General features: G+C 44.5%; 2 protein-coding genes across 5 annotated transcripts in view; one reads left to right on the top strand and one right to left on the bottom strand.

Moving 5' to 3' along the window:
* The window catches only part of Arms (Ankyrin repeat-rich membrane spanning), a 67937-nt gene extending 55628 nt beyond the window's left edge, over positions 1–12309 (top strand). For all 3 annotated transcript variants that reach the window (XM_089579763.1, XM_089579764.1, XM_089579765.1), the window contains exons 25-27: positions 4896–5009; positions 6927–7054; positions 8753–12309. In XM_089579763.1, the coding sequence (XP_089435889.1) occupies positions 4896–5009; positions 6927–7054; positions 8753–9722 (1212 nt within the window). In that variant the 3' untranslated portion in view covers positions 9723–12309. The remainder of the gene's footprint in view (positions 1–4895; positions 5010–6926; positions 7055–8752) is intronic.
* A 1979-nt stretch (positions 12310–14288) lies between these two features.
* bark (C-type lectin domain-containing protein bark beetle) overlaps positions 14289–24353 on the bottom strand; it is a 116542-nt gene continuing 106477 nt past the window's right edge. For both annotated transcript variants that reach the window (XM_089579761.1, XM_089579762.1), the window contains 8 exons: positions 24052–24315; positions 23420–23789; positions 20369–22263; positions 19568–20258; positions 19057–19214; positions 17430–17524; positions 16553–16760; positions 14289–16406 (listed from right to left, as the gene is read on the bottom strand). In XM_089579761.1, the coding sequence (XP_089435887.1) occupies positions 15661–16406; positions 16553–16760; positions 17430–17524; positions 19057–19214; positions 19568–20258; positions 20369–22263; positions 23420–23789; positions 24052–24315 (4427 nt within the window). In that variant the 3' untranslated portion in view covers positions 14289–15660. The remainder of the gene's footprint in view (positions 16407–16552; positions 16761–17429; positions 17525–19056; positions 19215–19567; positions 20259–20368; positions 22264–23419; positions 23790–24051; positions 24316–24353) is intronic.

The raw sequence follows: 24353 nt of genomic DNA, 5'->3' as shown, positions 1-24353 counted from the left end.
GAGGAGCCGGCTTGCGACGTTGACAGTCAGGGCACGAGCGGACGTATTTGCGGACGTAGGTGGACATACCGCGCCAATAATAGCGGAGACGGAGTCGCGTGTATGTTTTAAAGGCGCCAGCATGAGCAGACTGCGGGTCGTTGTGAAACAGGGCGCAGAATGTCGACCGCAGATGGGCAGGGACGACAAGCAACCACTTCCTGCCGGTAGGGACGTAGTTGCGGCGGTACAATAGACCATCACGAATGGCGAAGTGAGCAGCCTGGCGGCGGAGGGCACGAGGCATGGGTGCCGCCGAGGAATTTGAGAGAAAACGTACAAGCGAAGATATCCAGGGGTCCTTATTTTGCTCGCTGCCCATGGTATCTGTTGAAAACGACAGCGAAGCGCAACCGGTTGGCGAGTGGCAGACAACGTCTGACGGCAGTGGAGAGCGGGACAATGCGTCGGCGTCGTTATGTTTTCGGCCGGAGCGATAGATGACACGGATATCATACTCCTGTAGGCGTAGGGCCCAGCGAGCGAGGCGGCCTGTAGGGTCTTTCAAGGAGGCCAGCCAGCACAGGGAATGATGGTCCGTGACGATATCGAAAGGGCGGCCATAAACGTAAGGGCGAAACTTTCCGATCGCCCAAACAATCGCCAAGCATTCCTTCTCGGTTACTGAGTAGTTGGATTCCGCTGTTGTCAGTGCACGGCTCGCGTAGGCAACGACATACTCGGGAAATCCGGGTTTACGTTGCGTAAGGACAGCGCCGAGGCCAACGCCACTGGCATCGGTGTGAATTTCAGTGGGAGCAGTGGGGTCGAAGTGGCGTAAAATGGGAGGCGCTGTGAGCAGCCGGCGTAAGGTGATGAAGGCGTCGTCGCAGTCAGGTGACCAATCGGACAGGTTGTTGGCGCCCCGAAGAAGTTTCGTAAGTGGTGCAATGATAGAGGCAAAATTTCGGACGAAACGTCGGAAATAAGAACACAGGCCGAGAAAGCTGCGAAGTTCCTTCTGAGTCGACGGCTTGGGGAACTCAGCGACGGCACGAAGTTTGGCTGGGTCAGGAAGCACGCCGTCCTTAGAGACGACGTGACCTAAAATTGTCAGTTGGCGGGCGCCAAAGCGACACTTTTTGAGATTAAGTTGGAGCCCCGCGGCAGTTAAACATGTCAACACGTGCTCCAAGCGGTGAAGGTGCGTCTCAAAATCAGGCGCGAAGACGACAATGTCATCTAAGTAGCACAGGCACGTGGTCCACTTCAGGCCGCGTAAAATGGAGTCCATCATTCGCTCGAAAGTCGCTGGGGCATTACAAAGGCCGAAAGGCATGACGGTAAATTCGTACAGGCCATCTGGTGTAACAAAAGCCGTCTTGGCACGGTCAGCCTCGGCCACAGGGACCTGCCAATACCCCGAACGCAGGTCTAAAGAAGAAAAGAACTCCGCGCCTTGGAGGCAGTCAAGGGCGTCATCGATTCGCGGCAGCGGGTAAACGTCTTTGCGGGTGATCTTGTTAAGCCGCCGATAATTGACGCAAAATCGTATTGTGCCATCTTTTTTCTTCACTAGAACCACAGGAGAGGCCCATGGACTACTGGATGGTTGAATGACGCCTCGCTGAAGCATGTCGTCCACCTGAGTGTTGATAATCTGGCGTTCGGCTGCCGAAACTCAGTACGGGCGTTGACGAAGCGGCAAGTGGGCTCCGGTGTCGATCTCATGGGTCACGGTAGACGTGCGGCCGAGTCGGTTTTGAGCCACGTCGAAAGAAGAGCGAAACTGGTTCAGTAGGTGAAGTAGTTGGGCCGCGTTGCGGTGTGGCAAGACTGGCGTCGACGGAATGGGCAAAGGCATCGTCTGTGGCCACAGCGGGAGATGCGGGCAAAGTAAGAGAATTAGTAGCAAGAGAACATGATTCGGCGCATCGTTCGGGATCGAGCAAAGAGTCGACGGGCTGAATGTGGCCAAGGCATTCGCCAGGGAGAAATATGCAGGGGCTCAAAAAAGGGTTCGATATCGGGATGAGGCTGCAGCCGTCTTGAACAGTGAGCAGAGCGAATGGCAGAGGCAGACCGTGTCGAGAGATGAAGACGTCGGATGGTGTAAAGACGACAGCGCCGTCAGATGCGGAGAGGCAGGAGACAGGGACAGGAACAGATGAGCACGGAGGAATCTCGATGTCGTCAGCCACAGACAGTTTGCCCCACGAAGATGACGTATCAGGCGAGGTAGCACTGCACGGAAGAAGTTCGAGCTCGGCATGAGCGCAGTCGATGAGGGCCTCATGTTGGGAAAGAAAGTCCCAACCTAAAATAATGTCATGCGAGCACGATGAGAGAACGACGAATTCAACAGTATATAAGGAACCGTAAATGATGACCCTGGCTGTGCAGGCGGCTAAAGGCGAGATGCGCTGTGCATTAGCTGTATGAAGCGAAAATCCGGATAACGGCGTCGTCACTTTGCGAAGTTTTCGGCACAGTTTCTCATTCATCACAGAAACAGCAGCGCCAGTATCAACAAGCGCCAAGGCGGTGTGGCCCTCCACAGAAACGTCGAGCACATTCGCTGGGGACAAACGAGGCCTTGAACTTGTCGCCGAATACGCAGTTCTTGCCTCGGGAACTGCGGCAACTAGTTTTCCTGGCGCATAGGGGAATGAGGACGCAGTGGCGAAACAGAACGGCGCCGCGGGGATGGCGAACGGCGGCGAGAATACGGGCGGCGATCGGAGGCATCAAGCTGTTCGGCGGCCGACGGACGTGGCGGGGGCTGTGGTGCCGCGTAGACGTAGGTTCTGGGGTCATCCACGGGTGGTGGCACACGGCGTCGGCACAGGCGCTCAACGTGGCCAGGGACACCACATGCATAGCAAATAGGACGGTTGTCACGGGTGCGCCAAGGGTTGACACGAGCAGGAGGTGGTCGGGTTGGAAAGGCAGGCGGCGGCGTCTGAGGATAATACGGGACAAACGGCTCGGCTTTTGGTTTTCGGACGGCGTCGGCGTATGTGAGCGGCGCTGCAGCGGGAACCGGCGGACGAACAGGTGGTAGCGCTTCGGTCACTTGCTCGCGAATCACCGTTTGTAGGGACGGATCCAGGTTGGAGGGAGGCCCCTGCACGCCGTGAAGAAGTGACAGCTGTCGAGCCACCTCCTCACGTACAAAGTCTTTTATCTGGTCAAGCAGCGAGCTGTGGGAGGTTGTCATGGCGAGGCTGGAAAGCGAGTCAGGCTGCACGGAAGGTGGTAGCACCAGAATGCGCTGCCTGCGGAGCTCATCGTAGCTCTGACACAGGTTGAACACTTCGGCAACGGTGGTAGGGTTCCGGGCGATAAGCATCTGAAATGCTTCCGTTTCGATGCCTTTCAGGACATGCTTAATCCGGTCCGCCTCGGTCATAGACGAGTCCACCCTTGAACAGAGGTTGATGACATCCTCGATATAACTCGTGAACGATTCTCCGTGTAGCTGGGCTCTCACTCGCAGGCGCTGTTCAGCGCGCAGCTTGCGTACTGCAGGGCGCCCAAAGATGTCAGAAAAGGCTCTTTTGAAGGCGGACCAGGTGGTAAAGTCTGATTCATGGTTCCTGTGCCATAGGCTGGCCACGTCCGAGAGGTAAAACACCACGTTGTTCAATTTCATGGCGTCGTCCCACCGGTTGTGGCCGCTTACCCGCTCGTAGGAGGCAAGCCAATCCTCCACGTCGTGATCATCGGACCCGGTAAAAATGGCTGGGTCCCGCTGTCGGAGAGCGCCAGGGCAAACGACGGGCGTAGGCGAAAGGGAAGATGACTGGCTTGCGTCGGTGGACATGGCTGGAGCGATCGTTCTGCTGCGAAGCTCCAGGACGTTGGCCAAAGGCTGTACCCAGCACAGCTCCACCAAATTGTAGCAGGATTTCCGGGGAAAGGAACTTAGCGACAGATAGCCAAAATGCCGGTCCGAGCTTCGGTCATCCAGCGAGCGATCTCGCGCCGCGCGCTAGCGGAGCGGCGGCTGCCGCTGCTCATCTTCCTCTTTACACTTCGTTTTCTTTATTTAGTCACTGCTGCTTGAAAGTTGGGTGCTCTGTGCTGGTTAGAATTCTGGCTGAAGTAGCCAGCATTGTATATCCTTGTTTTAGCCCAAACTGCTACTCTGAATTCTTGAAACAGAGTACCGTGTTATTAGTTAGATACTCTTATTATTCAAGTATATGTTTTGGCTGCTGTCCCTCATAGCCTTAGTCTCTTTGGTACGTTAAACCCTCATAAACCGTTTTGGCTGCTACTTTGTTGCCATATTCCAAGCGTCAGTTGTGTGAATCAGTGGTCCTGTCTGCTTTTTTTTTTCGCAGTTAACAACAGTGGGCTAAGCTTTTCGTGATTGCCACCAGCCTTTTGTTCCGTTTTCTTCGTTAATTTCAGTTTCCAAGTGTTAGTAAAAACTGAATATTACTTGCTAGTCAGAACACCAAATATGGAGCAAAAATGGTACTTTTTTATGCATGCCTTTGTTTTATTCAAGATTTGTTTTCTTACATTTTGAGGATGTCAAACTGTGCGAGCTTAGTAAAAGGGCTTTGCTACACATGCACTATCACGAGTGCTGGAGCAATATTCTTCTGCTGCTGCAAGGGCATATCCCTCTCTTGCAGTGCATTGCATTGGTTGCTTTTGGCATAAGCCGTTTTCACTTAAAGCATGTGTCAGAGATTTATGGGTAACCTCTGGGAGGGTGGGTTGCTGGAGGCAGTACCATTTCCCCAATGCATTTCGTGGACTTTGTCAGAAATCAGAAAAATGACATTTTTCATGGTTTTTCCATGGAAAATTTCTCGCTGAGATGGGGGAGGTGCACCAAGTTTTGGACGGGCTTGGCGTTGTTTGTGTAGTGTTCTTCAGGATGACTTTCATACCTGCAGGTGACAATGGAGGAGAGCTTGATTGTTGGTGCTTTGGAGACCCTGAGTGAAGAAGCCATGGAAGACACTCTTGATGAAAGTGTCGCCCCACATGCTGGATTTCACCATTCACAAGTAGGCCATTCAGTGTTTGCTTTGCCATTTCTCAGTTTCTAATGCTCATAATTTTGTACCAATGAACACTGCCTCATTGTCACCACAGCACCCTTTGGTATGTGCATGCAGTGTCTAAGGTACACTGCTTTTTCTCTTTAGTTAACCCACTTCAGAGTATGTTACAAACACAGGCAGCCGTGTGATAGTGGGTCACTTTTGGATCACCACACTGCATATTTTGTTGGGTGTGTAATAATTTTTTTTACTATTTAGTTCAGACTGTAGCCTTACAAAGAGCTTCCACAAGAATTAAATTAAGGTGGGCATACACCATACACTAATGCATAATCAGCAGTTCTCAGTGGCCTCCACAAACTCCTTGAATGGGTAAGACAAAACAGAGCTAGGTAGCTGGTTTCAGCATTCAATAGATCAAGCAATTTAACTGTATTTAAACATGTTGGTGTTAGCATAAAGTCATATTCAAGGGATGATAATAGATGCATTTTAACACTTGTTGTATTTAGAAGTGCTACGAGTTAGCAATGGAGCACATGAACTAAAGGAAGTCTACATGACAGCATGCTTAAATGGTTGTTAGGTTCAAAGAAAAAAGTTTAGACGAGGGTTAAAAATGTGTGTGTAATGAGGGGAGATAAATCTTAACAAATTTTACCTTTTTATTGTTAGTTTTCAGATATGAAGTAAAAACTATCAGATCGCATGGGATGAGCTAGAGTTTATACTGTATCAATAATTTAGTAGGCACTGAGGCTACACTCAGAGTATGCTGTAAATATCCTGATGTTAAATCAGTATTTTTGCACTCTATAGAGGTGAGAACCATTGAGTGAATGAATAGAAGAATTGCTGAAGCGTGTTTGAAAGACCACATTAAAACTGCTTTGTTGAAATTACTGGTCACCTACCAGGTATTAGACTAGTCACAAAAATTTTCCAGTGAGTTATTAAGCAAAGCATGATTGCTGGTGTGCAGGAGGATGCAGTCATTGGTATATAAGCAAACTTAAGTGTCACATTTTTGAGCAGGTGGAGTGTAAATGGAACCCAGCGGCACTGTGAATAAAACATCCACAATATACAGTTTTGTTGAACTAAAAATTTGCATATTTATGAGCATTGAGAGAGGCAATGAACAACTGTGGTAGGACTTCTTAAAATGCTGGTAAGTTTTTGCAAAGTTATGAGTGAATACAGCAGAATCTTGGTGCTACGAATATGGTTGATACGAATTTTGCAATGATACTAACTCTAAAATTCCTCGGCTGGAGCTCATTGTGCACAATATGCAGAATTCTGAATGTTCTTAACTCTTTCCTGTCCAGTACGGATGATAAGAACGTGCGAGCTGCGATCTCACTCTCGCGTGCAGCACATACATCACCAACGCCACAGTCGCTAACCGTGTGGTACGCACTGCGACCAGGGAGTAGCAGTGCGCAGCTCGCGCATCGCGGACTTCGCTATCGCCAGTTGTGCTCGTGCCGCAAGTAGTGAGCTGTGGCCGCACAGCTGTAAATATATACCGTCAGCCGCAAACAGATCTGCGTGCATGCATTTTCTATGCTTCTGCATACGAATTTTGTTCGTTTGGGTGGTACAAAGTGTCGGATGATACGAATTTTTTGCCGACCCCATGAGATTTATATCACCAAGATTCTACTGCAACTGATCAGAGTACTTCGAAAAAATTCAGTGAATACGGTGTCAGTTTGGAAACCTACGTCTGGAGGATGGTATCATTCATATGCTGATTCAGATAAATCTGCGATGACACCAGGGCTACTGCGAAAGACATGCATGGCCATTGAAAATTAGAACAAGTTTAAGGCATGCTGACAAAGGCACAGTATGCAGCCATTATAATGTTGCATTTCTTTTATGAGGTGAGGAAAAGATGTTTCTTATTCACAGGTGTTGAGCCCAATCTTGTCTGATCCCGGTGAGGGGGAGGAGGCAAGTGGGACTGCAGGACGTACAACTGGGGACAATGAAGTGGATGTTGTCTACCTTAAAATGCCTCACGGGTCCCCAAAGTACAAGTAAGTAGAGGTGCTATTTGGCAGCTGTTTGCTTGCACGCAGTGTGTTGCTATATGGAGAAACAAAGACAGCATGGAGTTATTAATAACTGTGCTTTATTTCTAATCACCCTTATCCAAATATGTTTTTATTGAGGAAGCACTTTTAGCCGCACTTCCCAGGTTTCAGCAGTGTACATCTTTGTGAAGCCTCTGAGTGGCAAGTGTAGCTAGGTCACTGGGTCAGTGGACACCTTAATTACGCTGCGAGCAGACGCTGGCATCCGCCTTCAAATTGAGGCAGTTATGTACCTTTCCTTTTCTCAAAACCAGCGGAAGATTGATACTACATTAATTTTGAAGAAAGGGAAGGCACATAACTGGCTCCTTGGGTCAGTGGACACCTCAATCATGCTTTGAGGTATGTGGCAGTGGTGTCCACATGCAAAAAAAAAACATGCTTCCGCACAATATATTGTGCTTAGCAGTGCTAAACCTCCAGCCATTTTTTTATTTATGTCATCTGGCAGCTTTATCAAAGGTGAAGGCTGTTCATATTTGGCTCAAGTCTTGCCATAAATTTTAAATTGTTACTGATTTGATGCGATTATGAAATATAAAGAACCAAAGCTGTTGCTGGTCATGGGCAGAATAGATAATGAAAATAGGCATGAAGGTTGTGCTAATAGAAATTATAAAGGGTGGCATTTACTTTTCAGTGTGAATTTTTATATTTCCAATTCCTGCCGCTGCCTTTTTCTTGAGGCTAGCAGTATTTGTAAATAATTATATAATACCAACAACGAATGCCAATTGTGGAAGTTGCCAATCCTATATTGTGAAGATAAACAGATAAACTGTGCTGCTGTGGCGTGCGCTTTTCATGAAATTTTCCATTGCAAATTTCGGCTAAATTGAAGTATTTTACGATATTGTACCTGTTTACTACAATGAGGTTCGACTGTATTTATCAAAGCAAGGTCAATGTGCCAACCACCAAAGGTGCAGGAGGCCTACTGGACTGAATATAGCTCACTCCAAAACCTAACTTTAGCAACAAAGTGGCTTAACATTTTCATGGTCGTACTGCTGCAGTGGCAGGTGATGGAACAGTTTTGCACTTTGCTTTTAATTTATTATGTGTGCCTGAGTGTTTGTGCACACTTTTATCATTTTAGACATTCAGAAATTATTGCAATTTTCTTAGTTCATTTATGCAGTAATTGTATTTTTCTTGGTAAATGTACCAGTTTTATACATTTCTGCAATATAGGGACTGCTAGTGATGAAATGCTAATAGTTAATGACTTTTATCTTATGTTTTTTGTTGCCTGGGTGTTACAAGGTCAAGCCATGTTTGACTTGACTATAGGAAAAGTAAGACATTGTCAGGAGTGGCAGAGAAATCAGTGGAGCAGTGAGATTAGGAAATTAAGAGGAATGGGGTAGCTGCTGCTTGGACAAGATAGAGGTAATTGGAGATTATGGGGGAAGGCTTTTGTTCTGCCTGATGATGATGATGGCCATTGGAGAATTGATCTGCTGCATTCTAAACGGGCTTTTAGAAGCACACAGAAGGTATGTAGCTGTGTAAAATCAGCGCAGTGCTGCTACACATAAAATATGGTAAACAGCACAGAACCCAGGCTAACTCCCCTAACTTATACTTGTGCTTGAGTGTAATCAAATGGAATGGCAAGCAGAACTCCTGTTGTTTCAGCTACTCACCACTGTCAGCTTCTGTTCCGGATTACGAGTGGGGTGTGCCAGGACCAAGCCCCACTGTGTATTGTAGCACCGATCTTCCGCTGGAGAGCTATGGTGTCTCAGCTCCACCCTCAATTGCATCCAGCCCCAATGGACCACCACCAGGGTCATTTGACAGTGCTTCTTTCATGAGCAAATGGGATGCAGCCGGTCAGAGACCGCGCAACAAACACCTTGATTCAGTTGTGGCTCAGGAAGGCATGTCTCGCCGAGGAAGCTTGTCTCGGGATGTGCCTGAAAGCAGCCTCATTGACCACTGGAAAGGTCTGGGCAGCTCTGACCTCCAACAGGAACGCCACCGTCTGGAGATGCTGTCGCTCCCCAACGATGCTGCAGAGGATGAGAATGCCCCGCTGATTGAAGTGACACGGCCCATGTTTCTTGGAACACTGTCATCACGGGATGCAGAAAGCCCGTCACGTAGAGAAAGGGAGTTCATTGTTGCCCGTGGATCTAGGAGGTTCAACATTGAACGTCAGTTCTCTGTGGATGAGCGGTCTGACATTGACCCAGATGAGCACAAGCCAGATGGGGGCAAGTCCACGTCAACACTATCCCTCACAATGCTCAAAAGTGCGGATGGGACGACAGAGACCTCAAGCGCAGCCACAGCGCTCACCCCTCTTTCATCGTCGTCAGGAAGGTCCCCCGAGGGAGAGCTGCAAGTGCGCCGCAACTCTGTCCCCTCAGCGCAGTCTGATGAGCTGAGGACCTCAGAGGGTGGCGTGGTGCCCTCGCAGAGTGCCCCTTTTAAGCCTCCAGAAATGTCAAGTCGCACCTTTTTGCAGCAGTTAGCTGAGCAAGAGCAGATGGGGCAGGCTGGACAGCCGTCATGCGAGGGAACTTCATCCGATACTGTTGTCATTGCTGGTAAGGCCACCAATGCCAAGCATCTCTTTTCAAGCTCCGAAACTGTTATCTAGAATGATCAATCCTCCACTGGGGGAAAATTTGCCTTGTTCAAGTGCATTGCTTATTTTTCTTAATGTTTCACTTTTGAAACAGGTGAAAGTGAATGCTCCCGGTGCGTGTTTTTTTTTATCTTACTCGTAGTGTTTAGGGAACAAAGCTTATATAAATAAGGCCATATGTATTGCGCCAAGGGCCACAGACATGGTATTTTTCTAGTCTATAGCATATTGATCTCATAGTGTGCGCTAGCCATGTTGTGGAAATGTTGCTGTATGGCGTTCCAAGTGGGCATTCTCTTATTCAATGGTAGTGCTTTTTTCTCTTTCCTTATGATATTGTCCAGCAAAGTAGCTTTGCATTTATAGTTAATCGTGCAACGAAACAAAAAGTCGAGTGTGCCATCTTCTATCAGCCCCATTTTATAAGTCTAACCTGATGCACAGAGCATGTGCCTGTCGAGAGAGTACTGTCTAGACACTGTACTGTCTAGAGGTTCCGCTTAAAGTAAACGAGTACTTTCTAGTGTATTATCTAGAGGATCTATCTATAGTAAATGAGGCCCAAATGAGTGGAGCATTTTTTTTCTTCACAAAGGGAATGAAAGGTAGGCAAAGAACTTGTGTGTGGTTTCTAAAGCACTGTATTTAAAGTGATTGGACATAAATTGAAATGTACAGTGCATTGAAGGGACACTGAGGACAAATTGAAGTTGGCCTGTGTCAATAGATTACCGCATTCTGATGACAAAAAATGCTAACTTGACTGTGAAAGGAGCTTTTATAACCTAGGAAAGGTCAGAAAATTAAATACAGGTATTTCAAACCTCTTGCCAGTCAAGGCAGTTCTTGTTGCAGATCCCTGAGGCACCACACTACACTGGCATTCACTTCCAAACAGTGATCACAAAGTCCTCTCTGGTCTTCATGTCACGAGTTTGGATCAAGTGGTAGAAAACAAATTTTCTATTTTTAAATACAAATTTCTCAGCAATTTTGCTGCTGCAGAAACGTCAACATAGCCAGAAGGAGCCATAGAATTGATTTTTTACAAAGAACAAAAAGTGGATGGAATTGTCCTCAGTTTCTCTTTAACGGGGCCACAATATATTTTTTTTTCATACCTACAAAATACCTTTAGTAGCATTTGTGTCATGTTTGCCTGGAAAAAATTTTTTTTCTAAAGGGCAGATTGGCGATAAAAGTATAGTGTCCCGAGTGCTTCCTTTTCCACTTTCTTCCTCCACCCAGCTCTGTGCTGCTTTGTTGCATATTTGTTTTCAATGTTCTGTGGTGATCGCTTTCATGAAAACCACACTTCCCACCACCCTGTCTCCTGCTTCATGCTGTGACCTCTTTCTTCACTCTGTCCAATTTTTGCTCATGGTGCCACTCAGGAATTGACCAAGGGCAAGTCTGAGTTTTAAGTCACTTCATAAAGCATTTTTAGGAGTTGCTACCAGGAAAGAACAGAAGCTAATTCTCTGTTCAGTATGACCCTAGACTTCATGTATAATAGTGATATATTTTTAAGCAAGTCACGGCCGCATGTTGTAATGACGTTTCAACCCCTTTAATCTAATTGGCACGTGCCAAGGAATCGCCTGATTTGCAAGAAATCTGAAGATCAGGCAAGCAGTAGGAATACGAGGCATGTGGTGTATGTCCAGCAAATTATGGCCTTTTATATTTAAAGTAATACTTTATTTGGACTTTTAACTTCCAACTGTGGTTGTAAAACATTGCTGTTTACTAGCTAGCTGCATGTGGCGAGCGTGCCATACAGGTAGCTTATACATGCCGTTTTTTTTAAGTTTAATATTTGTTTTTTCATTAATAGATATTTAGAAATAAAAGTATGTTCATTGTGTTTTTATTATTCATACGCCTTTATAGCTGCTTTAGGAGTACTTGTGTAGTTAAAGGTTTCCGGCTTTTTAAGGAGCTGATTTTTCATTCCATGCAGGCACATAAGGCCACTCAAACAGAAATATTGTCTGCTGGATTGCTGTAATGTGTTAATCCTTTCCCTTTGATTTTATTTCATTTTTATTTTCTGCCACACCAGCTGGCAGGTCCCAGTGATAGTGGGTTCATATTGTGGTTTTAAATGTAGAGCAAGGATTACAGATGGAATAAATTGTTGCATTACCCTAGCCCTAGTTTTGTTTGTGCGCCCTGTGACATTTTCTGCAAGCTAGTCCAGGCGGTGTGTGAGCTATATCATCACGTTGCAAGTTTTAAAATGTCACACAGTACGAAACAATATGCAGAAACTTTTTTTTGTTCCGTCTCTAAAATTACCATTTTAAAGCCATGTGTAATGAAAGTATTTTGACATCTTGATGCTTTGCGCATTGCTGCATTAGTGTCTTTGCATTTATTTACTTAAAAGTTCTTTGCACCCATTTAGTTACATTTATCCAAGAAGAAATGCATTGCTCTAGTGTTGTACTGAAACTGTGCACATATAGTTTTGGAAAAAGTACCTATCTGTGTATGCTTTTGATACAACTTTTGGCCTAGCTATATGTGTTGAAGGGCACAACAAGAAACTTACTTACTGGGCATTTAATTGTTTTAAATAAATTATTTTATAATATTTGTCCTGTGTGTGTGAATTAGTTATAGCATTGCAAAATTTCTCTAATTTATTACCAGTAACTCATTATAATTCACTTGTGACTTTCAGGATTGCAATGGGATCTAAGCAACTTTCTTGTGACAAGTGCTATGCTAGCAACTGTTGAGAGAATACTGTGGTTTAACAGAAACTGCTGCTTTGTTTCATCTGTTAGTGTAATCACTTCATAGGTAACACAATGTGTCTCACTTGAACATAATAGTCTTTTCTTCCATATCAGTGAAAACTGGAGGAGTGCATTGTAATAAAAAAAAAGAAAAGATTTCAAAAAGGAAAGAAAATTGTGACAACTCTGCAGGAGTAAATAGTGAGGAAGATAGCAGACAGCAGTGGTATGTTGCAGTCTACTCACATGCAGCAGCAGGCACCTGGAGTAAGTGTTTGTCAGTGTGTGTGCAAGAATTTTATGTCTGTCGGTGTTCTGTAGAGGAGCACATTTATTTAAATGTGTGTGTTCATGAACAAATCACATACTCTGGAGAATTAGTTGGTGAACAGCTGGTTTGAGTTCCACGTTGGTCTCTCCTTGGATTCTGGTTGGCTCTCTCATTGTACAGTGGTGATGTTTGGTCACTCAGGAGGACCACTTTCAGCACATGCTGCAATTTTATCCCCTGATCCTCACATGCACAGGTAGACTGCATCCACATTGTTTCCTTTGAGCCTGTAGTCCTGTGTTGTGCCAAACTTTCTTGGGGCTACCTTCAGGTAGAATTTCTCGTGCTGTGTATGAAGTTGTGCATGAAATTGTATAAAATTGGGTTGTTTATTACAGATTTTCAACGTGTTGCAAGATATGCTGGTTAAACTAAGAAGTCTGTTTTTAAAAACTGAGCTAGTCTCCTATGTAGCTGTCAGGCTCTTACATGACGACCTCGTGTGCTTTAACCCTATCCGATATCTCACTGAAGAGGCATTTTTGCATTTTGCCTCCTTAAAACATAGAAACGAGAAATGCCTGTGTATCGAAATTTTGGCACTAACTTTCCTCCAGGTTAATCTTGACTACCTGGGTTAGGCAGAATATAGAGTGAGGTTGTAAAGGACAACCTCTCCCGCTCCACTAATGTACCGCGGGGGGGGCCTGGGTTAGGCATTCAAAATCTGGAGGCCTCCGCTATGCTATGGCTTGAAACTTGTTTTTGCTTTGGTATAAAAAAAAATCGACAGACGATTACGATAGCCAGTAATGCGAAATTTGAGTGCAGCTCCTCACGGCTGGCAGGCGACTTGTTACGCTGTTAGCCACCCTCCGGGATCTGCCTGTGGCAGCTGCCTTTCCAGCTGGCGTTTCGCTCTGCTACTTGAACAGCCGGTTACGCCGATGCCAACAACTTCACCACGGAAGTCAGGAATGGGTCCCCAAGAGCTGTGCTCTAGAATTCCATTGATTTAGTCATCAGATTTTCTCTTGACAAAACTTCTTGCAGGCTTCCATAAAAATTTTGCTGGTGCAATTGTTCCCATTGCTGTGTTCAAATTCCAATAAGTTTGACTACAATTAATGTATTTGGCCTTGCACTACTGTCTCCACATCTCCTGGATAGCCTACTTGGTGGGGCAGCTGGCTTTGTTGATGGTTATAGATCAAAGGCCTGATCAAGAACAAGTTTTTCTTCAACTGAACTGAGAACAACTTGCAAACCAGCAGTAGCTATAGAAAAGATGCTTTTGGACCACAAAGTTAATAGCTGCCCCACTTTAGTGAGGAATGTTTAGATTTCATATCAAAATTGCTGCCGTGAGAAAAAACAAGCAAAAACAAAGTGAAACTATTATGCTGGCACTGTGCTGAGAGGAACTAGCTGATGATGTGACTGTAGCCTGGCACTGGAACTCTGAAAGTAAATCCCTGATGGGCGGTGATGATGTGTCATTTTAGTGGGAATGGCAGGACTAGATTCATTAGACACGGAAGACATAGTAACATACAAAAGTTGATAAAAGTAGATTTTATTCCGACAAAGATGCCAAAATGAATGACTCGCCTGGAGCTATTTAAAATGAATTCACATCCTAAAATACAAAGGACAGCACAAATTATCTTTTCTTGGCACAGGAAAGTCGTGCTGTGCACTATGTAGCACGACAATATTTATGAACCAAGGTTAACTATTCTCATAATGCTACATATAGTGCACATGGCATGTACAGTGATGAAAGCACACAAAAGTCACTGATGGACTTCGCACACTTATAAACATATGCACTGAAATAATGCTATTGGCATGAATACTGACTAGGAAGGCAGTTATCAGCTAGTACAAAAAAAAGGCAAATTTTTACAATTTATAACATTCACACCGGTTTTCTGCATTACAAGATAACATGAGCATCAAATGGGACTACAGCAACTGCCGATGGTCGTACCATGCACGGCATTGCACCATGTTCCTAAACATGCTTATCTACACAATAAAAACTCCTTCAATGGTAGCTCAGGACCTAACGAGACTAAATGCTTAAAATAAAGCAATATTTCCACATTGAAGAACTGTATACTTACAGCGTTATGGACGGATGTGATAAGGCACTTAGTTTCGTTTGTAAATAGGGCACTAAAGGAACAGGCAAGCAAGATAGCACACTCTATAAAGTTATCTGTGAGCACGAGGTATAGCTTTCTTTATTGCACCTTCAGCTAGGTTGCGCGGGGAGTGTTTCGCAGTACAAAGTCGCTTTGTGGTTCCCCTCATGGCACTAGCATGGAGGCAGTCACGGATTGCCCTTTTTTGAAGGTGGCAGGAAAAGCAGTAGAAGTGACCCCAGGTGAAGATGCAATTAGGAATGCAACACCTTTCTTAAATACATGATATGCACATCTTCTGAAGAGAGGCTAGTTGCACTTTATTCTTTTGGTTAAAATGTATGCTTTATGAAAAGTTCAATAAGCGCACCTATCATACAGAAACATGGACACTGAAACTATCTTTTTACAACACAGTAGCAGTCGTGTACAATAAGATGGTATCAAAAATACAGCATCGTGCAGTGTGCAGTGATCGTGCTGTGCTTTCAAATGTCTGTTCCTACAAATTGTATGGCCTCTGTTTTGAGATCAACACTGTAGCAGATTTGCTTTATAGATGTCACTGGACCAGCAGCAACATGGGCTGCCACAATCATGTAGCGCGGGTATCACGGGCACCACACATCAGTCTAGCTGGGAGCACCAGCTGCTGGGGGCCTTGCTATAACAACACAGCGAAGCCGCAAGAAAAGCTTGCAGTCCTTTTCTTTGGATCATTCCAAGAGTATGTCTCTGGGCATAATGCTGGCCCGCATGCACCCTCCTTTCCTTGGGAAAAGCTACATGGCTGTCTCCAGGGGCTGCCGCCTGTAGTAGTTGTCAGTGTTGGCATAATGAGATGGTTGGTATGGTTCTGGTGGTTTGAAAGTGTTGTCAGATGGGTCCATAGGAACAGCTTGTGGTGTCTCCAAAGATCGTTTCATGTCTAGCGTTGAATCAGTTCCTGAACTCCAGTCTCTGGATGCGTCTAGTGAATCATCATAGCCGCCCACAGAGCGGTCCATGTACCCGCGATTTTCATAGGTGAGGTCAAATGTAGGATGCTGCAAGTCTGCTGTCCCTTTTCTTGTTCCTGGCACACTTGTGGGGTATTTTTCTTCAATGTCACTGCTGTAGTCCAAAGCAGGATTGCGAACTTCGTGCACAGTATCATCATAGCTGCGGCTGTCATCAAGGTCATATGTATACTGTTTAGCTACCGAGTCGGTACTTCCGTTATGTTTAGGCGGATGCACAGCAAGTCGAGGTGGCGTGCTTGTTGGCGTGTCAGCAAGGGCCCGCTCAATACGGTGCTTGTAGTCGGAAAAAAAGGCATCACGATCGAGTGAACGATTTGAGGCTGAGCGAATCGAGGCCCGTATCGAGTTCTGCCGCTGCAGGTGCTGCTTGTGACGTTCTTGTGACTTGCACCACCAAAAGCCAAGAATTATGCACACGCAAATAAGCAGTACTCCAAGCAGTGACATGGCAGTGATGGAAACAGGCTCCTGGTACCAGTAGTCGCTTCGCACTACAATCTCTTGTGCTGCAAAGAGAGACAACCTAATTAGCCCTGAAAGGCATTTTGCCAACAAACAGCCTTCCTCTTTCAGCTTAGCTTTCTTTTGTAGAGTGTTTTCTATGGTTTCATAGATATTTCATACTGAGCTAAAGCACAGCAGCAGAACTCACCTCTTTCACACAGAAAAGGAAGTCTGTCATTGCAGTCGTGAGCCCAGACACCTCCTCTGTAGAGAACAGCACATTGGTCCAAAGGCACATCCAGCGACTGTACCCAGATACGCTCATACAACCAGTCAAAATCTTCTTGCCATGTGCTTATATATTGCATCAGCTTTGTTAGCTTCTGCTTCAGGTAGGGCATCGACGAAGCGTCCAACTACAGCATGCAAGAAAAGACACATAGCAGGACGTAAGTGGTGAAGGCTAATATCAGTGGCATGATAAATTGTAGCGTTGATGTATGAAAAAATAAAATGCGAGACATACATATTATAAAAATTAATGCTATCAATTACCTTCCTTCTGAAGAACCTTGGAGTTTACCCGCACTAACCTGAGTGAGCATATATAGCAACTTAAGCTCAAGCAAATCACTGCATTTTTTTCTGTCATTTTCATTACCGGGCTGCACATCACCCCCGAAACTAAATGAAATGAAATGGCAGTGCTGTACTGGATTTAGGTCCAACACTGCGGTTCATATATTGAATCTACCACTTTAGCATGGTAACATCTCTGTGGTACTCCATTTATTTATACATTCCATTGCATTTTGATGGAGGCAAAATGTTAGAGGCCCATGTACTGTGCGACGTCGGTGCACATTAAAGAAACTGCCCTGCACTACAGCGTCCCTCATAGCCAGAGTTACTTTGGAATGTTAGACCAGAAAAAACCAAACCATTTATACATTCCTGTGGTGCAGGCACTGATAACGGTGACAAAAAGGCAGTGGAATCCCTGGATGAATAGTCCTGATCTAGCTGCTGTAAAGTATGTAGAGCTGGAGCAGTTTTTGGACACTTAACATTAGCGTTATGGTTACCTGACAAAACCTCTTGGCTTCTGCATGTGTCATTGGTCCTGGTATATACAAGAAACAGGTATCTTCTATCATTTCCCAGCCACCCATGCAGTTTCCTGAAAGTAAAATGAACATGACAATAAGCAGTCTCCTTTTGCTGAATTGATGGTGCTGCTTATGCACCCTCTGTGCTCATGTCTTGAGGCTTCATTTTTATTATTTTACTAACATAACTCAAGCATTAATTGATGGGGTGAACAAAGTGACATTGCAACACAATGTATTCTAGAAGTCCAATCCGCATTTTTGGATGTGGATTAAATCAGAGTCAGCTCCACAGTGAAAATAGTGTTGCTGCAGTATTTCAAAATAATGCTCATGAATGCACAGTAGGGTCAGCCCTGGAATATCCTTTAGATACCTGATGCATACTTTTACCAACAGCAAAAGGAACTAGTATGTAATGTGCCTTCTGTGTTGAAAGACAAAGCCAGTGACTAAAACAATGCTGACACAGATGAGCAAGGTGTACTGATTTAACATTATACATAGTGGCATGACGAAGCTCTGGTGGAAAAATATTTCTCTTGTGAATATCAGACACCTCAGATGAACTTCAATATTGAATAAACCAATCAACTAGACACCACTAGCTGCAGGAGAACACATGCTAGAAGAACGCTCAGCTTTTTCTGAGAGTGGGCTGCACCTGGCAGTGATTTTTTTGTTTCAGGTGAATTTCTCATCTTTCATCTCACAAATAAGCTGTTTTTTTTTTATGCCACATAGCGAATACAGTAAATAATATTTCGCGAAACGATGAGCAGGGTAGCATATCATCTGCCATTTTTGTGCAGACATTTTGTCACCAGTAGTCTCATCTTTTTCTATTCACAATTTCAAGTGTAATGTGCACCTTCTAAATAGAAAGTATTTCCACGATCCTTTGGGTGTTTACTTTATAAGACGCACCATGCCGAAGTTGCTATTTTCATCAATTATGACGCTTCATATGAAATTTTGCACATCTCCGCAAAAAATCAGCCGCTAGTATCCTGCACCAGAAACTAACTAACAAATTTTCTTTCTTAAGGTCTGAATGTACTATTTAGATGGAAAAATATTTAAACCACCTTTGCTGGTGTCTCTGCAATGGCATGAGAGATCAGGTACTGCAGTTCGAGAGCAGTGAATGTGCGAGAGCAGTGAACGTGAAAGGACAATGTTGATCTTTTTCTACAGAGAAGTATAGTACAGTATTCCAAATGTTCCAATGTACACCTGCCGTCAAAAGTTTATGAAAAGTGACTCTGTCAAAAAAATTTAACTTTGCTGCAGTCACAATTAGGCTCTACATATCTTTATCAGGATGCACAGAAATATGGAGATACAATTAAATTTTTTCACTACCATTGCCTTCCATAAACTTTTGACTATGGGTGAAGCTTTAAACGGTGAGCTGTTCTTGGTGAGGCGTCCTTCAAGTTGTGATACTGTGCATAAGAACTCTTTAAAACAACACTTGCTGTATGTTGTTGAGACTGGCCTTATGCCTCACACACAGCTAGTAAAGGTTGGCATTCCCATAGCCTCCACAGAATTTTTGTGTATACGTATAATTACTACTGAAAAGCACAAATGCCCTTACCGCTTATCACAGTGTCATTGTATTCTAGGTGTGGCTGAAACCTGACTTCCAGAAGCTCCGGCTGATCACTTCTGTCATAGATTCGTCCCACCACTGCAGATGTTTCCTTGAATCCCCACCAATTGTTCTCAGCATCCACATAACTGCTATTTTCTTGCCTGTGTATAAAAAAGAAGGGCATATGAAAATGTTAGTTACTGAAATTGCAGTGCAGAACAAACCATTTCTTAAAAAGTGTCAGCACTACACTGTGGAATATAAAGAGACCATAAAATACAGCACAGAATAATACCGCACCATTTGCTAGCACATAACTTGTCAGTTCCTTATGCTCCAAGTGACTAGTACTGAAGTAAGCATAACGAGTGAGCTTGAGCTTTATTCTATCCATATTTCAATCAATTCCTTTTTTTATTACAACAGGTCTTGCTTTTTAGCATGTCAGTTTATTTGGCTGTCATTTACAGCTGGCTTTGTTTATATGCAAGCCAAACTACAAAACTATACTTACTCAGTATTGTTTGCGGTGACCATTTCAAAGTAGTTGAGCCTGTTCAGGAAGTAGTTTTTGCTGAACTTTTGTCCAGAGCTTTCAGCCAGTACAGTAGCCTTGAGCTCCTTTGCAAATGCTTCATTGTCCCACAGCCAGTTGCGGTACACTAGTTGTCCTGAGGATTGCGTCTTCTCAAAGCCAAGGACACTCATCTGACGATATCCTTCACTTTCCACAATCATGTTTTCACTGAAGTTGAACGTCACTTTTTCAAACACAACGTTGTCATGAAAAGCTGCACTTTCTCTTGCAAAGTAGTTGCGATAGACATGAAGGTATTGGTACATTCCAGTCTCTCCACTTCGAACGTAGAGGCTTTCTCTGTTTTTGTTTTGAGTGAAGAGGTTGTTATGAACATACCCCTTTAAAGCTGAAACTGAATTCGTTGAACTCACAAATATTCTCAGACCGCCCTGATTATATATGAACAGGTTTCGTAGAATGTGCATTTCCATGGAATTCTGAATGTCAAAAAAGACCGCAGCTTCTGAAGAACTGAAATTTCCAAACAAAGCATTGCCATTGTCCTCAAATCGGTTCCCATGAAGGGTCAAAATGGGAGTTATTTCACCTGCACTGCGGTATGCAATTGCTCCACGGCGGTTCTTGTTAAAGTATGATGCTGTTATGTTGTGCTTGCTGTCGCGAGCTGTAACGGGGAGAGAAAAAAGGAGGCCATCAGTCACCTGCAGGCGCACTTTGAAGCATGCTTTGTTGCAAATTGATCATTACATGCCACATTTACTTCATTGCACTTACCTGTTATAGTCTGCAGTGGGATGGTCACCACCTCGGCAATGAATCCATTGAGGCCACTTGCACCAGTTGCATGCAGCTTTACACTGAGAGTGATTCCTTGTGACCTGTAGAAGGTAGTCTGTGCCGTGCTTTCCTTTGAGTCAGTACCCACACTCATGTGACCAATCTTTTTTACTGTGCTGTTGAAGACATCTCCGTCAAAAATGCTGATGCTGTCTGGATGAGGAGTAAACTCCGTGGAGTTGAAGAGGTTGAACTGGAGTATCCTGAAGCCCACCTTCTGAGAGAGTCGTGACTTGCTGGTAAATATTTTGATGCACTCCACTGGGCGGTTATCATATTTGTAGTAGAGCAACACTTTCCCATCAACAGGGAATGCCTTATTGTTGTCACAAATGTCGACCAGCCCAAAGACATTGTAGGGTATGTCAACAGGTCCCAGTGGGATGTAATTCAGTCTTTCTGCTGTCGATGTCTGACCATTGAGGGTGACAAAGTTAACTCCGGTCCCACGGTTGTGCGTCACATTTACTGCATGGATGTACTGATACCCTGGAGATGCTATGATGTCAATGCCATTGGAAGCACATTCTGAAATGTTTAGGTGCTCCAAAGTGACATCCCTGAGAACAACTTGCACAGCTGGTCCTTTTTCATTGTGCAGTATTCCTGCCTTGCGAATGTGGACATGACGAAGGGACGAAGTTGGGGGAGTGTAGTACCGACTGCTTGCATAAACTCCTCCACCCATGCTGTTCTGAGCCTTATAATCTGGGACAGAAAATCGAATTCCACCCCAGAAGTCTTCCTCTGGTGTTGTCAGCTCTTCACCACAGTGAATGTACACAAACTTGTGATCAAATGGGGAGCATGCATAACTGTGCTCACCATAACCATTCAGGCGGAACTCGCAGCTGGACAATGAGGGCTCATGGCCCGTGCACTGGAGAGGATGCGGCCATGAGTTAATAATGGACAACTCAGTTGGACCTAGCTCATGTCGATACCCTCTGTCAATCCACACATCAAGTGTACCAAAACCAAGTTCACGACAAACAACTTCAGCATTGCGCTCTGTGAATCGCTGGTCACAAACTGGCACCCACTGTAAAGTGGTTGAGTTGAAGAACTCAAGAAAGCCATCTCTTCTGTCAGCATTGCAAGCTTGGTCTACGCAAAGCCTGACAAATCTTTTTGGTGATGCTCTCTTGTAGCGAAAACTTTGTTGCAATTGCTTGAGAGGACCCATTTGTATCGGAGCCCAAGGTCTTCCAACAGCAATGAGGTTACCAAGAACAAGGATGCCAACACTTGGATAGAACTGCAGTTCCACGCCTTCCAAAATGGTCAAAGTTGCATTAGGCAAAATAGTAAGGTCACTCTTAATAATGTATGGCGAACTTCTCTGGTACAGAGTTATAGACTTGAAAAGCCGTCCACCAAGTGGCCTTGACGTGTCCATTTTGAATCCCCATTCATCTGAGCCATCATACGACAGTGTAGGCCCTCCAAACTCTCCTCTAGCTAGGTAAGGTGAAAAATCTGCTGCTGCGTAGCCATTCCAATCGTCCAGGTCAAAAACTCGTGACTTGATATCCGAAGCATTCAAAGAGCCCCACCAGTTTTCTGCAACGTTGACTGCATTGTTCAGTGAACTTGTGAACACACCAGCAAGAAATTCATACTCGTGATCAGGATTGACCAAAAAGTTCTGAGTGATGTTGATGCGCTGCACTCCTCGAATGCTGACAGCATAGCTGCTTGGTTCGTAGTGGTCTGGCAACACACCACGGCTTGCATCAGGTTGGTTGTTCTGAAGCATGTTGTAGTAAAAGTTGGCAGCCACAGTGCTGAAGCGTTCAGAATGGCTCTCCAGCTTGAACTCAACAACGTATCTGGAAAGAGGTTAGCACCAGTTTAAATTATCTTGCAAACATTTTGTAAACCATACCTGGAAACAGTACCACCGGTTTAAATTATCTTTCAAACATTTTGTGAAAGCAAAATGAAAATGTAACGCAAAATAGGAAATGTTGCAGGTAAATGCATGGCTAACATGCTCTACAAGCATATGAATATTGTTATTTTATATTGCCGTAGTGTAGCATGACTACTTTCTATTGTACATTTCACTACCTTGGTTTGCTGTTCTAGATGCCACACATAGATTTAACGCGTTCACTGCCGCGGCGATTTTCAGAGCCCTAACCCCTTTGTGGCGTGGCCCACCAGTGGGCCATCTCTAATTTTCGTGGGTGTGTCGTGAAAATGTACAGCTACAAAGCACAGAAAGCCGCGGTGAATTCAACTGCCAACAAATGGCAACAGCAACATGGCGTATGTGCTTTTTGCAGGCTCTTTGATTAATCAGAGCTGAACCACGGATTCATCGCACGACTCAGTACTTGTTGCCGCACAGCATGAATACACGATGTGACCCACAACGCAGTGAACGTGTTAAACACTCCAGTTTTTCTCACTAAAAATATAGGTACTGAACAGACTACATAGTATAGTGCATATAAATCAAAGAGAATTTGGAGTTTTGTGTTGCCTGAAAGCAACCAGAGGATAAGAAGAATGTTTTAGACTGTTCCCTAAATAATCTAGGCAACCTAAATTTTAGATACATCAAAACTTAGCATGGGCACCTCTTCAGAGGTCTTCTCCATCAATGGGCTACGCTGCAGATACCAAGTCTAAGCTGTAATTATCAGTATTACTGGCACATTGCCCGTGTCACTGATAGTCCATGGCAGACATTTTGAAATGACTGCAGTCTACTTTGCTTATTAACAAGCTCAATGTAATGTATTACGCACATCAAGTTTTAGTGCAGGCAGTGAATGTCAAAATGGCTATAGCAGTGTAGACCACCTTTTGTCATAAATAGCATTTGAACTATTACAGCCCGATTCTTACGTTGTCAGCTGTTTATAAATTGTGTGTGCAAGTATACACCTGCTGTATTTTTAGCAATATACTGTATTTTGCATGTGCAAGGGTTTCCCATTGCATCAAACTTATACTTGTGCTAAAATGTTTACTTACTTGCCCCTGTTGCGGCGAAAAGTGTTCCTCGTAATAAGCATTTCTTTTTCCATGCCTGCAACAGTGAATACTCCTTCTCCAGAATGGCATTCATTGTCTTCTACGATATTCCAAGTAGCATTGAAGCGAGCAAAGTGTCCATCTATGTGAAGCTTGAAGTTCCTGTTGTTCTTGAAGGTGCAATTAACAATTGCCATGCTGTGGGTGTAGTTCTCATTGTAATCCCACACATATGGCAGTCTCAGGTCAATGCCACCAGTGTTGTCAGAAAATTCAGTTCTGTTGATGATCCAATGGAAGAGGTTGTTGGAACTTCTCAGGTCTCTGCTGTAGTGGTTTATTCCTCCTTGGTTCTTGTTGATTCGATTTTCTGCACACACAAAAGTTTTCCTTCATTTTTGATACCACTGTCTTTACTGCACAGTCTTTCTAAAACATCAACTAGCCACTTTTTATCCACACATGCAATTCTGCTACACAAGCAGTTTTTGGTGAAATGTCCACAATATCACTTTTCGTCAGTTGTATGTTGCACAGTATGTATGTTGCTCAGTGAACGTTCACAATATGACATGGCATCAGCTGCAGTAAGAACATGCAGCATGAAAATTCGTGATACGGTCACTTCTCACCTGTGAGGTTGTAGACTATCTCTGCCAATGAAGAGGTGAGAGGATCCCATAATGGAGATGACACATGAACAGCATGTTGTTGAGATTCCGTAATAGTGTTCTTTACCAGGTGAACTGTTTCGTTGCTGTAGCGATGATAGTAGAATGCTTCATCAGGGGCGATATCTCTGTTGTAGTGGTTGCTTCCAAAACCCCAGCCACAGCCTTCTATTGTGTTACTTTTGATATTCAGGCTGAGCTTGTATTCCAGCATTTGGGCTTGGCCTGTTGAATCAGCAGGTATGTAAGATACAATGAGCACA

The sequence above is a fragment of the Amblyomma mixtum genome, chromosome 3 (assembly GCF_055824585.1).
Source record: "Amblyomma mixtum isolate Tamu chromosome 3, ASM5582458v1, whole genome shotgun sequence".
In the NCBI taxonomy this organism is placed as follows: Eukaryota; Metazoa; Arthropoda; class Arachnida; order Ixodida; family Ixodidae; genus Amblyomma; species Amblyomma mixtum.
This window is presented reverse-complemented; position numbering and strand designations above follow the sequence as displayed.